Here is a 15347-nt window from a genome sequence, read left to right on the forward strand (position 1 = left end):
GGCCGCCATCTTGGACACTTCGCCACGAGGCCGCCTGGCCCCCGATCGACCTCAACCCTGGGCCTAGCCCGGCCTCAGACATTCCGGCACCACCCTCCACCCAGGAGGTGAGCGAGCTACTTGGCCAGTCAATGGGAGAAAGAGGTGTCGATGGTTCTCCCCCGGCCAGTGCCGCTCGCCCATCGCCTCCCCGGGTGCTGGCTCCACCCCCCTGCTGGGTGTCTGGACTCCCTCATCCCGGACCTCCCGACCTCCAAGTGCGAGGGTCCGGACATCAAAGCACGCCAGCCCTATAACTGGGGCAGCTCCAGAACAGGAAGGCAGTTGTATCTTGGAGTCGAGAGACGAAAGAAGAACTCATCCTGGACGGACTACTGGCGCTGCCGTAGCTCTGTCCTGTGCACCATCATCCTGCCTGTTGGCGCTGCCACAGCCGTCGTAACCTTCATCCTTCACCGTCGTCCGGATCTGCTGGCGAGGCCGCGGACCGTTGTAACTGTCATCTGCATCGGGACCTGCTTGGCTTCTCCACGGCCCGTCGACCATCCTTCATCCATATCGGGACCTGCTTGGCTTCTCCACGGCCCGCCGACCACCCTTCATCCATCTCGGGACCTGCTTGGCTCCTCCACGGCCCGATCAGCAACCACGCCGAGCTCGAGGATTGAGAGCTATTGAACTCATTGGTAACTAAGACTGTCCCGCTACCCTTTTCCTCAACCAGAGATCAGAACCGAGGGGACCCCTGAGTCCAGACCTCCTTGTATTATATCAACGTAACCTAAGAAGTGCATATAAAGTCTCGTTAACCTTCAATCTTGTGTGGTGTCCGTCTGTGGGGGGGAAGTTACTTATCTGTACAGTCGTTGGAGACGGCTCTCCCTGGAGACCTCTCCCCGTAATCTCGGCCGACCCTCCCGGTCCGTCTAACATTCATAAAACCAACATGTGCCTCTACTATAGCATTTACGATCATACTATGACCACAATGGTGTACTTTCATGGCTCACACGGCCCAACCAGGAGTACCAACTCTTCTCTTTCTACTAGTTGTGATCCTCCGCTAGCTCATGGTGGCCTTGGCAACCTTATGGATGCTTTTGGGTTTCATTCGGAGTTCGAAACGACGCTTCCGCGTTCATCGCAACGCAACGTACATGCGCTGGAGCGCTCCATATTGCTATTCAAATTCTCGATCATTACGAGCCGGGCGCTTCTACCGGAGTGACTGACGCTACTGCGGTCTATGATTTCCCAGCTTTTCTGGTGAGTGGCTCAATGGTTTTGCTCTCTGGCCCTTTTTCCGCTTTAACTCCGTCCCAAACTTAGAGGTCCTTTTTGTGTTTTCCCTGCAGAACGAGAGTACCGACTGTGGCAGGCGGCATTAATTTAACCCATTCAGCCCATCACTAACTGATCAAATTTGTGAGTACCCCCGCTCCTTTCCATTCCTTGCTCTGGGTTTTACTCTAGCAGTCGCAATTGAGAATGTGTCATCCGCTTTTAATCAGACAATTAGCTTTATTCAACCTTGTTTTCTCAATGCGTCTACCTTGGTTGTATACGGATCGTTAGCCAATGCTGGGCCTCTCATCATTAGCTCAGCGTTAGTGTTTGGTGGTACCGCTTATTATTTTTTAACTGTACTTGGCCATACTCTGTACGGACCACTTATTTTCTCATTATACTTCGCCATACTCTGCACGCATAGTAGCCCATGTATTTTCTGGTTTCAGGACCTCTGGCGCCCTTCTAAGTGTTGGTTCTCTTCTCCCCTACAGGTTATGGCAGTGGCCGACCGATCCCAGGCGGCGCACTATGTTTTTTGTGATCCTGCTATCGATTAGCATTGTCAAATTAAGTGATTTAACTGTATTTATTTGCACACTGTGGTTTTGAGAATCCACAAAACCCTCTTTCCCCTTTAAAGTGGTTGATTTTTTGATTTCAGACACCTCTTCCGATTGTCCCCTTTTCTCGCACATGGAGCCTCCAGGCTTAGCTTTACTATGTAATCCCAGACGTGACAATTGACATTCACAGTAAAAATCCCCTTTTGAGTTTTTAATTGCCACGTCTTTTTTAATTCAATCACTCTATCCATTTACTGACTCTGTACCCCCTGTTTCACAGGTTCCTTTCCCCTCCGTCCTCTGTCCTGATGAAGACCACAGCCTAAGGTCACATTGCTACCTAGAACTAGAGGGGTCGAAACGTCGACGACCATTCGGTTTGCCAACAACCAACCATATTGTTGAATTGACCCAAATGGGTATCCTTGATGGCATGTGATGTAACTTCTTGAACATTCATGTGAAAAGTGTGGTTTAATTTATAAGCCAACACGTTTTGTCATTATTTTATGAATCAGGTAATGCTGACCAGCACTCTCTATTTTCCCAGTAACCTGCACACCCTTCTTGCACTTAAACCCCTCCCTCTCCTCCCTGGGGCACCTCTGTTTTGCAGTTTGTGAATTAACAAACTCTGTGCGATTTCATTAAATTGTGAACCATATTTTGTGTATTGATTCATTGTGAGTACATAACATTGAATCTATATTGCCTTTATTTTTCCTTTAAAGTTTCTATTCTGTCTTCCTTTTTCCTAAACAGTTCTACACTGGGACCCTCTACGTTTGCACTACATATTTTGTTAAGGCTTTTGTATTTGGGCGTTTCTACATGGAATGCTGCTGTGGTGTTGTTGGTATGGACCATCATCAACTTGAACCCAGCGACCAACAAAAATCATTAAGGCTGGAAAATTATCAACATCAATTCCGTTTTATTAATTTAGAAACAGACTTAATAAAAAAGAAAAATCTTAGCTTGTACACATTTAGCATAAAGCACAGAAGCAATCTTCAGTTGTTAACCAGATACCAGTAACAATCACATTTAGGAGCCCATGTAGTCCTCTGATGATCATAAAATACCAGATCCAATAAAGTTGGATTTGATACTAAAACCACAGAAGACTAAACTAACCATATAGCTACAAGGAGGAAAGCCTTTGTGAATACGTAAAATGTTCTAGTTAAAATATAAATTTTAGTTGTACCATTCTAAATTGAAATATGGAGTACTCTTTCCCATACAAGGTTTACCTTACATTTGTTATTACAAGATGATTATATATAAAATAGTCACTGGAAAAAAAACTAAGGTTAAAGTGACATTATAGTTAGGTGAATTTGTCAGTGACAATTAACGTTTTGAACTAAAAAGCCACAGTAATTAACCATTTATAGTTAGATGCTCTAACTATAACTTGCGCCCCTCCATGCACTGCTTATGGACTCACATAGGAGATCACTCATGACATGTTCTAGGACATCATTTAGGACATCTGACATATCATTGATATCTCTGATGACATCTCTGATGACATCTCTGATGACATCATCCAATGAATGTGCTAGTTTCCTTTATAGTTTAGGTAGAAAAGCAATATGGTAGTTACCCTCCACTATGTAATTTGTTTTTTGCCGGTGTCCAGCTAATCTGTGTAAGGGTATTCAAAATGCATGTGCTCCTAATGCACCATAGGTGTGTGAAGGTATTGAACATGTTATAAATCTTTGCATTGGAAACTGTGTGCAGATGGCAGGTAACTTGTGTTCATTATGTTCCACAGAAGATTTTTCGTTCCGTAGAATAAGCTTTCAATAAGAGTACGATTCTATGTAGTAAATACTTACTTTTATAAGCAGCCTCGGGTAATAAGACAGAATCGTCTCAGCTTGACAAATTCTACTTAACATAGAAGATGTGTGTTTGAAATATGGACTATCGCTGTACGATGTGTAGAACCTTCGGATCTTGGTTGTTGGCAAATTGATTGTTGTAAAAAAAAAAAAAAAACAATCAATCAATCAAGCATTTGTATAGCGCGCTACTCACCCGGAGGGTCTCAAGGCGCTTGTGGAGGGGGGGCCTGCTACTGCTCGAACAGCCAGGTCTTGAGTTGCTTCCTGAAGGCGAGGTGGTCTTGGGTCAGGCGGAGGTGGGTGGGGAGGGAGTTCCACGTCTTGGCGGCCAGGTAGGAGAAGGATCTTCCTCCCATTGTGGCTCTTCGGATGTGGGGGAGGCCGGCGAGGGCGTGGCTGGTCGATCGAAGCTGGCGGGTGGGAGTGTAGAAGTTGAGGCAGTCGTTGAGGTATCTTGGACCTTGGTTGTGGAGAGCTTTGTGTGCGTGGGTGAGGAGTCAGAACGTGATTCTCTTGTTGACGGGGAGCCAGTGCAGGTTTCTTAGGTGTGCGGAGATGTGGCTGTATCGGGGGATGTCCAGGAGGAGTCGTGCTGAGGCGTTCTGAATCCGCTGAAGTCTTTTCTGGAGTTTTGCAGTGGTTCCGGCGTAGAGGGAGTTGCCGTAGTCCAGTCGGCTGGTGACGAGGGCCTGGGTGACCGTCTTCCTGGTTTCGGTGGGGATCCACCGGAAGATCTTCCATAGCATGCGTAGGAAGTTGAAGCATGACGAGGAGACGGCGTTGACTTGTCTGGTCATGGAGAGGGAGGAGTCCAGGATGAAGCCCAGGTTGTGTGCGTAGTCCGTTGGTTTGGGTGCCCTGCCCAGGGCAGGGGGCCACCAGGAGTCGTCCCAAGCGGATGGCGACGATCCCCGGATGAGGACTTCCGTCTTATCTGAGTTCAGTTTCAGGCGGCTGTTCCTCATCCACTCGGCTACGTCTTTCATACCTTCGTGTAGGGTGGTTCTGGCGGTGGCGGGGTCGTTGGTGAGGGAGAGGATCAGCTGGGTGTCGCCGGCGTAGGAGATGATGTTGAGGTTGTGTTGGCGTGTGATGCCGGCAAGGGGGCTCATGTAGATGTTGAACAGCGTGGGGCTGAGTGATGATCCTTGTGGTACGCCGCCGATGACTTCGGTGGCTTCTGATCTGAACGGGGGGAGGCGGACTCTGTGTCCTTCCGGCGAGGAAGGAGACGATCCATCCCAGTGCCTTCTGTTGGATTCCAACGTTGCTGAGGCGTTGCACTAGGGTGCGGTGGCAGACAGTGTCGAACGCCGCGGAGAGGTCCAGGAGGATGAGGGCCGCTGATTCACCGTTGTCGAGCAGGGCTCGGATGTCGTCAGTGGCTGCGATGAGGGCGGTCTCGGTACTGTGGTTTGCCCCGAAGCCGGACTGAGAGGGGTCGAGGGATCCATTTGTCTCGAGGAAGGCGGCCAGCTGTCTGTTGACGGTCTTCTCGATGACTTTGGCAGGAAACGGGAGGAGCGAGATGGGGCGGTAGTTTTTGAGGTCGGTTGTATAGAGTCACACTGGTCTTAGTAGGTACTTTTTAATACTCTCGAGTACATTTCTCATGAAAGTTTTACTATTTACAAACATTGTGGAATAGAGTAAACTCTCTACATAGAGTAAGCACCGTTTACAGTACCAGTTCTCTACGGATATGAACTTAATTTCTCAATCCAAGTTTGGTGAACTTCAGGGGTTTTATAAAAATAAAAGCTGTCCGTAATAGAGCATTTGTTTTGAAATCGACATTCACAATGTTTAGGAAACTGGCCTCCTGTGAACATTGTACTCAGTGAGGAATTCCTATATACCTGTGGTTAACTGTTCATGTGAAATATGCTACCTATAAAGGGTATAGTATAGGGTCAGTGTTGAACTTCGCCCACAGTGAGAAGATCCTAATGGTTCTCCCTGCGGGCAGTAGCAATATTTAAATAGGTTTCCGTCACTGCTGGCAGGAAAACAGATTTAAAGTTTGTTGCCGCCTGCTGGGAGTAACATGGTATTTGCTGCCACTTGGGAGTTTTGAAAGTAATCCAGCCAAACAAGTGCAAACGCAGGTTTTACCATAAGCGATGTAGGGGGAAGAGAAATGGCTATGTCCGGGGATGGAGTCCACTGGATTTGGCTGATGAGATGGAGATAGGGTACCTGGGGCCATTAATGGCTCAGAGGTGGGATTTCAGCATGCTTAAGTACATACGTACATTTCAGGTGGGCATTCCAGGACATTTTGAGGCTCGGAGACAGGGCGAAATCACCCTCCCATTCATAAAGGAGTATTGCAGGATTGCAGCATTTTCTGTTTTTTCCTTTTTTGGCCCCAGGGGTGGGTCCCTCTACCCTCCCCGCACACCAAGTGGCCTATCCTCCTCACCTTATACTATTCCTTTTTTAAGTTCAGGATAGGGGACTGAGTCCCCGAGTCCAGTAATGGGCGCCAGAAAAATGTTTTCATGTTGAGGGCAGCCGATCGGAGCGCTCGCTCTCATTGGAGTCCGATTCCTGTGGGAGAGAGATGGTCCTAAGGAAATAAAGCTACCTGGGCCAACCAGAATCTCTATTTTTTAATTGGCACTCCAGCTAGAGTCTCTCCCGACTCTTGCAGGCCCAACCATTCTAATATCTATATATTTTTACCTTTAATTTCTCAAAACATACTGAACGGATTTACATCAAATCAGGAAAAGCACAATCTGTGGACCAAGATCTAACTTCCTTCCGAATTTGGTGCAATTCTGTTCAGTACTTTTTGCTGTAGCCAGTCTTGAAAGCTATGATAAATTAACAGTATTTTGGCGTTTTTGGGACCCCCCTTTTCCCTCGGTGCCCACTTATGGATCACCCTGTAACTTTCCATGCACAAACTAGTCAAAAAGTAGAACCTTTTTATAGAAAGTTCTGAGGAGATTCATCACAAGGTGCCAAAGGGATTAGCAACAAAAAAAAACACTTTACCGATGGAAGAGGCGACCTAACTGCCTAGTTGCAACTGCCACTAGATATTGAGACTAAGAAGACAGAGTGCAGCCTTGTCGCAGCTCAGTGTATGAATCGTCCTTCTACGGAGGCCTGGAGGCGTTAGAATTACTAGTCCTCACACTAGGACTACAAACCACACCTGTGTGTGCACAGGATTTGTTCTTCTTGTGCTTGAGAGGGTTTCCATGAATGGAAAGCATTGAGGAAACTTGCTGGTCTGGCTGAGTTGCTGGCTGCAGTAAATGGATGTATGGTGGCAATATTGTAAGGAGCACCAGGCATGCTATCCCCCTCAACAGGTATTGATCACAGTCAATCATGAAGACCATAGTGTAAAAGGCAGGACAGAGACATTAGAAACAGGAATTCTGTATTAGAGACAACATTAAATGCACTAGACTAGCCACCGGTATGCCTCTGCTCTGCCCTTAAATAAAGAGCACACTGTCTGTCTTTGATTCTGTGAGGGCACATTGCGCCCTCCTCTGCACCTCATGCACTCCCTTGAGGCTGTAGGGTCTTGCGGCTATTTCCCTGTTCTTCTTGCACTCCCTAGATGAGAGGGCACACTAAGGATTTCCTGCTCCTCTTCCACTCCCAATGTGCTGCAAGAGCTCACGGCTCCCTTCTTTGCAACCCTTTCTACTCTCTAGATGTGCCATCCTATTGCACACTTTAAGACACTGCACTCTCCTCAATTCCAAAGTGGGCAGCTCTGGCCATTGCACCAAATCCTCTTGCCTAAATGCAATATGCAACGCTGTACTAATCTCATCAAAAGCATACACTTTAAGAAATAATACAAGAGTTCTCTTTGCGTTTCTGACACGGCAGACAACCTAGTTAGATCCCACTCATTTTGCCTGACTTTCAGTCTCCAAGTCCAACAAGGAAGAAAATTACAGGTGCCTCGAAGGTTCAACATAGCCGGTAGCTATAGCAGAGAGATGCATATCCTGAGCCAATTCAGACACTGCTTCCTTGCTTTTTCTGTTATCAAATAACATGGAAGCAGTGCCAGGGCTGGCTGGAAAAAGCAAACCCAGCGCTACTCCGGAGACCGGTGTTGCAACCCCAACTTACCGGGGCTCACTAATGTTGAACATAGGAGAAGCCTCAAGTGCGCATGTGGGGTTGGATGCAGAAAGGCAACCATCCGTCCAGACAAGCATTTTACTTCAAACCAAAGCTGCTCTGAAACACAACCCACACCTGCAAACCTGCGCTCTCATTTTTATTGGCACCTGCCCTTAAATGAAAACATCACAGCCCCTGGAAGTAAAAAACATCCTAAATTTTACTGCCGGAGCCAAGGGGGCAAAAAAGTCCAGGGGCTGGGTGCTGGGGCGACACTCCAGAACTCCAATGAGGCAGTGCCTCTGTTTTTTCAAATCTATTTTAGGCATAGTTGGGGATGAGGGGCAGGTGTTCCATACTTGTGCAATTAGAAGTAAGTTCTGCTGGGAATATTTACTCCAGTGAAAAAGAAATCATAATATACAAAATTCCAGCACAAAGTAACACCTGAGGAGTTTGTTAATTCCATCTTAACGCTCTTAAATGGGACCACAGAGACCCTCATAACTAAGCAGGATTTGGTTTAGTACAACACATTCATGCTTGATTTTGCAAACTTTTGGTTTATAAAATAAAAAATTAAAAAACCACAGCTGCAACTTCTAAAGCCGAGCCTAAACCAATGTGTCGCTAACCCGCGCCTCTTAATCTTTAGATTGGTCAAGGGAGAGAGTAGGGCAACTATAAACAACTATATAGGAATAAAAATAATTCTCTAACAACTAGGTTCATTTAGGACTAGTTTGTAGAACTTGATTTTGTTGTAGTTGCATACTCCTGGCTTTTTCTATGTCAAGGACAGCTACTGAACACCTGTTGATAAAGCACACCTGTTGTATGGTTACACTTCGAGCCTCACTTGTGGGCTAGTCGGGGAAAACAGGATAATAAGTAGCAATTTCCTATTTTGAACGCATACTTTAGATTACAAACTTGTTTTTCTATTGTTCAACAGTTGTTTTTTTTATTTATAGTAGATTGTTTTGGGAATTACACTGTCCCCACACATTGAGAATGGAAGCGGTCCACGATACAGTTGATGATAAAACACCCAACATCGTACCTTCTACATACAATAAATATTAACAGGGTTTACAAAAAGTAAACCACATAAGATATAATTAAACACTTTGTGGCAGCGTAAAACAGTTAGCAACATACATATGTTAAAGGAACGGATTTAGAATCTACTGAAATACCTTGAAACGTATATGTCTTTCCAGAGTTTGAAACACCATAAGTGAAAATTAGTCGACTCCGGCCATCCAAGAAGTCACTGACCAGCTCCTTCACAGTGCCTTCAAAAAATTCTTTCTGCGATGTTTCAGGACCAAATATCTAAAATAGGAAACATTCAAATTTAAAACTTTCAAAGAATTGTCACCACAACATTCATAACATAAGTGCTTCAATGAGTCCTGATGGAACGGAACTAATTAAGTAGCAGAAGCAGTTAATTTTGTTAATATAGGTCACCCTGGATAATAGCACGCGTGAAACATGACCTTTTATTCAGACTAATGCAAACCAATGAGAAACTGCGAAATTCCACATGTATAGGATGTTCTGTGCAAATATGAATTTCATACACTGGCCATAGATCAAGTTATTAAATGTGCTGCCCTCGTGCAGGTAGTGGCAGCCTGCCCCAAGCAAAGCAAAAGACTAATCCAAATTAGTTTGGAAGTGCACAAATTACCTGGCACTGGATCATACACGGGAGGCAGTGGTCTGAGGTGAGATGGTGCCACGCCGGGGCTTCAAGGTCCCAGTTGTTAAAGTATTATTTTTAGTTTGTTGGATAGTGCCCCATTTGGACATGGTCATATCCACTTTTTGCCTAGTATCTGCTGGAATTCGGACATAAGCGCATTGGATTCCTGCTAACCTGGACCCCAGTGCCAGATCTCTATCCCTATAACTGTACAATTGTTCCCCAATTGGCAATACCTTTAGCACCCTCTGTAAGTCCCCAATAAATGGTACCCCTGGTACCTACGGCATGGGGGACCTAAATAAGGTCCCCGAGGAATGCAGCATGTATTGGGCCACCTTAAGGGACCCCCTCAGCAGCAACATGCAAACTGTCATTGCAGGATGCGTGCCATGGTGAAGAGAAAGGTGGCTGCATGCAGTATAGGCAAGTCACCCCTACAGCAGGCCTTACAGCCCTAAGGAAGGGTGCACTGTACTATGTGTGTGGACATAGACATCACAGGGGCATATCTGCTTGTGCATATGAAAACAAGTTACTTACCTGTAACTTTGGTTACCCAGTATTGGTAACTTGCATAGATTCCCATGCTTTGTATCATTCCCCGTCGTCGGAATGGGAGCCTCGGTAAATAGAAAATACCTTAGTAGTAAGCACAAAGTGAAAAAATAGGCCTAGGCCTCATCTCATTTTGTAGCTTATCCATCTCTTTTTGTAAAAGAGACCAAATTCTTGCAGTAGCCAATCAGAGCTGCCTCACCCCATAGAACCTTCCTGAGAGAGCCTCAGAGCCTCAGATTTTCGTAGCCGTTGTGAACAGCAACATCATAAGACAATAAGGCTGAGCTTTACCGGGGAGGAGGGTGGGCGCATGGGAATCTATGAAAATTACCAATACTGGGGAACCAAAGTTACAGGTAAGTAACTTGTTTTCTTGCCCCAGTATTGGAACTTTCATAGATTACCATGCTTTGTATCAGAATAGCTAGCAGTAAAGAGAAAAGCATATTTTGTAATATGTGCACCTGAAAATGTCATACATAATTCTGATAAGAAAACCAGATACACATTAGCATCACAAAGCAAAATAATAACAAGTAATACAAAATATGCAAACAGGAAGGCGGGATAGTAAGGAAAGCTCACCGACTTATTGGAAAAGGTTCCTCAAAACCGCCTGGCCCACTGCCGCATCCTCTTTCACAAAAGAATCCAAGCAGTAGTGGCGAGTGAAGGTGTGGACACTGCTCCATGTCGCCGCTCTACATATGTCCTTGATCGGGACACCTGCGAATAGAGCCACCAATGAAGCCATTGATCTCGTAGAATAAGCACGAACTGCTCGTTGAAGTGGTTTCCCCGCTGCTTGATGGCAAAAGTGTATTGCACTGGATATCCAGCGGGAAATGCAGGGTTTAGAAACTGGACACCGCTTTCGAGGAGCGCTGAATGAAAAAAAAAGCTGGGAAGATTTTCTGAATAGTCTTGTTCGCTCCAAGTAGAATTTAAGGCATCTGTGAATGTCCAAAGAGTGCAAAGCCCTTTCAGCTGGCGTGGAGGGCCGCGGGAAGAAGGATTTTAAGACCACCGGCTCATTCAGATGAAATTCTGAGGGTACCTTCGGAATAAATTTAGGATTTGTCCTTAGGATGAGAACATCATTTTTGAATTGTAGAAAAGGTTCCTCAATTGTGAAAGCTTGGAGCTCACTAACTCTTCTAGCCAATGTCAGGGCCAAGAGAAGAGCCAGTTTCCATGAGAGAAACTTAAGGTCAGCCCTATGAATAGGTTCAAATGGGGCCTTCATTAGATGTGACGGGACCAAATTAAGATGCCAGGCTGGTGGTGGAAGCCGGACTGGTGGAAAAACCCTGAATAGACTCTTCAGGAATTTTTTAGTGATCCTTGCAGACTACAGGGAAGGACCTGATGATGAACGTCTAAATCTAGAAATGGCCGCTAGATGTACCTTTACAGAAGGAGACAATCCACATTTCGCAAGAGAAAGGATGCAAGGCAAGAGTTGGTGCGGTGCAGAAGTATATGGATGTAGACCTTCCCTCCGACACCAAAGGCAGAATCTTTTCCACTTAGCCCGATAGGTTTTGTTCGTACTAGGCACTAGGGCCTGGGCCAAAATGTCTTTACATTCTCCTGAAAGATTTAAACCCTGGAACTCTCTGAACTCAGGAGCTACGCTGTCAATCGTAGGGACTTCAGGTCCGGATGCAGAACCTGTCCGTGAGCCATTGTCAACAGTGACGGAACAGGACGCAGGAGAATTGGTTGATCTTGGGAGAGGAGAAGAAGTTCTGTGTACCAAAACTGCCTGGGCCATGCTGGTGCGATTAGAATCATCCTGCACAGCTCCGCCTTGAGCTTGCGGATCAGTCTCGGGATCAGCGGAATGGGAGGAAAGGCGTAAACAAATGCGCCGTACCAGGCAATCAAAAGCGCATTCCCCAAGGATTCCCGATGGTGAACCCTGTTTGCGTAGGACTGGCATTTGGCGTTCTGGGGCGTTGCAAACAGATCGATGGATGGGGTCCGCCAACGTGCAAACAGTTCCTCTAGAATGGTCTGATCCAGTTCCCATTCGTGGCTGATAGTCTTTTGGCGACTCAAAGCGTCCGCTGTGGCATTGAGTGTTCCCGCCAGATGTTCCGCTGAAAGGGTGATATTGTGTTGAATCACCCAATTCCAAAGCCTCTGTGCTTCCTTCGAAAGGGTGCAAGATCTCGTTCCGCCTTGCTTGTTTATGTAGTGCATGGCTGTGGTGTTGTCTGTACGAACCAGCACTGAACGGTTGCGGATCCTCGGAAGGAAAGCTTGTAAAGCTAAATTAATGGCCATAAGTTCCAGTAGATTGATGTGGAACTTGACTTGGACTGGGATCCAATGACCGCTGACCTTTAGTTCTTGGAGGACCGCTCCCCATCCTTCCATGGAAGCATCTGTCGTCAATACCATGGGAGATGGTGGAAGCTGGAATGGTAAACCCATGGAAAGATTGTCTTTTAGCAACCACCAGCTGCTTGCCTTCCTCATTTCCGGAGTAATGTCAATCCTGTCGTCGAAGGAGCCTGTCACCTGATGCCATTGTTTGTCCAACTGTTCCTGCAGTGGACGCATTCACAGCCTGTAGTGTGGTACCAATGGTATGCAGGATGATATCGATCCGAGAAGAGATTTGTATTTGCGAACTGACAGAAACTTCTGTGTCTGAAGAAGGCGAGCTGAAAGAATGAGCTTGTTTTGGCGTTCTTCCGAAGGAAAAGCCAGGCAGCACTCTGTGTCCAGGATTGCACCCAGAAACTTCGCTGTCTTGGAGGGGCGCAAAAATTGATTTTTCTCTGTTGAGCCGAAGGTCCAGTTGCTCGAACAGCTGTCTGCAGCTCGTGACTGCCCTGGACACCTCTTGGAAAGAAGGAGCCTTTAGCAGTCAATCGTCCAGATATGGAAAGACTTCCAAAGACTGCTTCCAGAGAAAGGCTGCCACCGGAGCTAGTACCTTTGTAAAGATCCGCAGAGCGGATCGGAGACCAAAAGGCAGTACTTTGAATTGAAAATGGCTCTTGCCTACTGTAAATCGAAGGTATTGCCTGTGAGCTGGATGAATGGGTACATGGAAGTAAGCGTCTTCCAAATCTAGGGTCGCCATGTAGTCCCCTGGATTGAGAAGGCGGAGGATGGCCTGAAGAGTGATCATCCTGAAGGACAACTTGATGAGATAAGTGTTGAGCTGCCGCAGATCTAAGATCGGACGCCACTTGTCCTTCGTCTTCCGAACCAGGAAGAACCTGGAATAGAACACTTTCCCCTTTTGGGAGAGAGGTACCGGTTCTATTGCCCCCTTGGTGAAGAGTTGGTGGGCCTCGAGATGAAGGAGTTTCAGATGTTTGGGTGTAAAGGCGTCTGGAGCTCTTGTTGGAGGAAGATCTTGGAACTCCAATGTGTGTCCTTCCTTGATGATGTTTAGGGCCCACTGGTCTGTTGTTATGACCATCCAGTTGTTGAGGCAATGGGCAATCCTGCCCCCCCACTGGTGTTAATGAGGGCACCGGAACAGTAGAAAGAGCCACCGGGCCACTATGATCTCTTGGTATTGTCTCTCCTCTGCTGCCCTGGCCGTCCTCTCTGCTGCTGGCGAGAGAAAGAACCCCTCTGAGAATACTGGGGTTTGTATGTTTGGCCAGGTTGTGAGCTGGAAGAGTAGCGGTGCTGATTGCCGCCTCCATAGGTGGAGAAGCCTCTTCCTCTTGCTCCTCTGAAGGGTACTTTGCGATATTGTAAAGTTCCTAAGGATTTGGCCGTTTCCGTATCTTTCTTTCTTTCTTTCTGCCCTGTAGGGCGTCATCCACGTGTTTGCCAAATAACATCTCTCCATCGTATGGCAGATTTAGAATTTTATTTTGCACCTCCTGTCTGAACCACATGGCTTTCAACCATCCCTGGCGTCTCAAACGCAGAGCCGGCTAGCGCTCGAAATGCCGTGGTTGCTATATCCATAGCGCAGTCGATTACCTCCGAAGAGGCTCACTCTCCCTCCAGCAAGATCTTCTTTACCTCGTCCTTAGATGTATCCTTAAGTTCCTTCACGAACGGAGAGAGGTCACACCACATCTGGCGATCGTATCTCCCCAGAATTGCCAAAGCATTAGCTGCCTTAATGACGAGGCTGGCCATTGCGGAGAATCTTTTTCCCACATTGTGTAAACGCCTGCCCTCTTTATCCGGAGGCGTCGTTAACGGCGTGGATGGGTTTTTTGATTTGCTCTGTGCGGCCTGGGAAATAACAGAGTCCGGTTTTGGTTGACCTAGCAGACACGCCGGGCTGCCATCTGGCGCCTTATATTTTTTTTTTCCAGTCTGGGGACCACCCGGAGGACTGTGGCCAAATTCTGCATAGCCTTTAGGCCTTCAGACCAAACATGTTCAATGATGGGGATTGAACGTACAGATTTCCGGAATGGTTCTTTGAAATCGTACAAAAAACATTTCGGACTGAATTGTGGTAACCGGGAGACCAAATCTCTTGGAAGCTCGTTCCATCAAGTTGTGAAAACCTCCGACATCTGCTGGAGGAGAGATGGCGTTATCAGGCCCTGTGACGTCTGGATCTCGAGGGTCATCCTGATTCCAGTCTACATTCTGCAGGGTCCACTTGTTGGTCCACATCTGATGATGCATTATCATCTGTATCGTCCTGAACATGCACTACCTCTTGCGGATGCTCTACAGGCTCTGTTTCACGCCCTCTTGAAGGCAAAGAGTGCCCTGCCACAGGCTGTGATAGCTGAGGCGGAGGTGTAGGAGGGCGCACCTGTTGAACCTCTTGAGGAGTAGGAAATCGCCTTCGATAATCCTGCAACATAAGTTGTAGATCCGAGATGAGAGTGGATGGCATCGCCACCATCTCCAGTCGAGATTGACGCGAAGGTTTCTGCAAAGGAACTTGCATGCTTGGCATTTCCTGTTGTTCATAATAATCTTCTGGAACATATTGTTGTTCCATTTCCCCTTCTTCAGAACGGATGTCCTGAATTTTTACTTGCAAGTCAGAAGGGCTATAAGCCTGGCCAAAATCGCTATAAGCCTCCTCTTCAGAATCCTCGTCCAGCAGTAGGTTAGGAGGCAATTTTTGGACTTGCCGTGGAGATGTCATTTCCGGTGTTATTTGCCGCCTTCTGCGTGAAAAAACAATTTTTTCAGTTGACGACGTAGTCGACAGTCGTCGTCGACGGTAGTGCCTTCATAGACTGTTTCGTCGACGGAGGCGCGGACGAAGAAACTGCGCTCGTCGTAGAGGATAGC

The 15347-nt window shown here is 46.8% G+C and overlaps 1 protein-coding gene across 1 annotated transcript in view; it reads right to left on the minus strand.

The window, feature by feature from the left end:
- The window catches only part of KIF20B (kinesin family member 20B), an 870233-nt gene that overhangs the window by 733117 nt on the left and 121769 nt on the right, over positions 1-15347 (minus strand). Inside the window, exon 5 of the mRNA XM_086921981.1 lies at positions 9019-9157. Within this exon, the coding sequence (XP_086778107.1) occupies positions 9019-9157 (139 nt within the window). The remainder of the gene's footprint in view (positions 1-9018; positions 9158-15347) is intronic.

The sequence above is a fragment of the Lissotriton vulgaris genome, chromosome 5 (genome assembly GCF_964263255.1).
Source record: "Lissotriton vulgaris chromosome 5, aLisVul1.2, whole genome shotgun sequence".
NCBI classification, from domain to species: Eukaryota; Metazoa; Chordata; class Amphibia; order Caudata; family Salamandridae; genus Lissotriton; species Lissotriton vulgaris.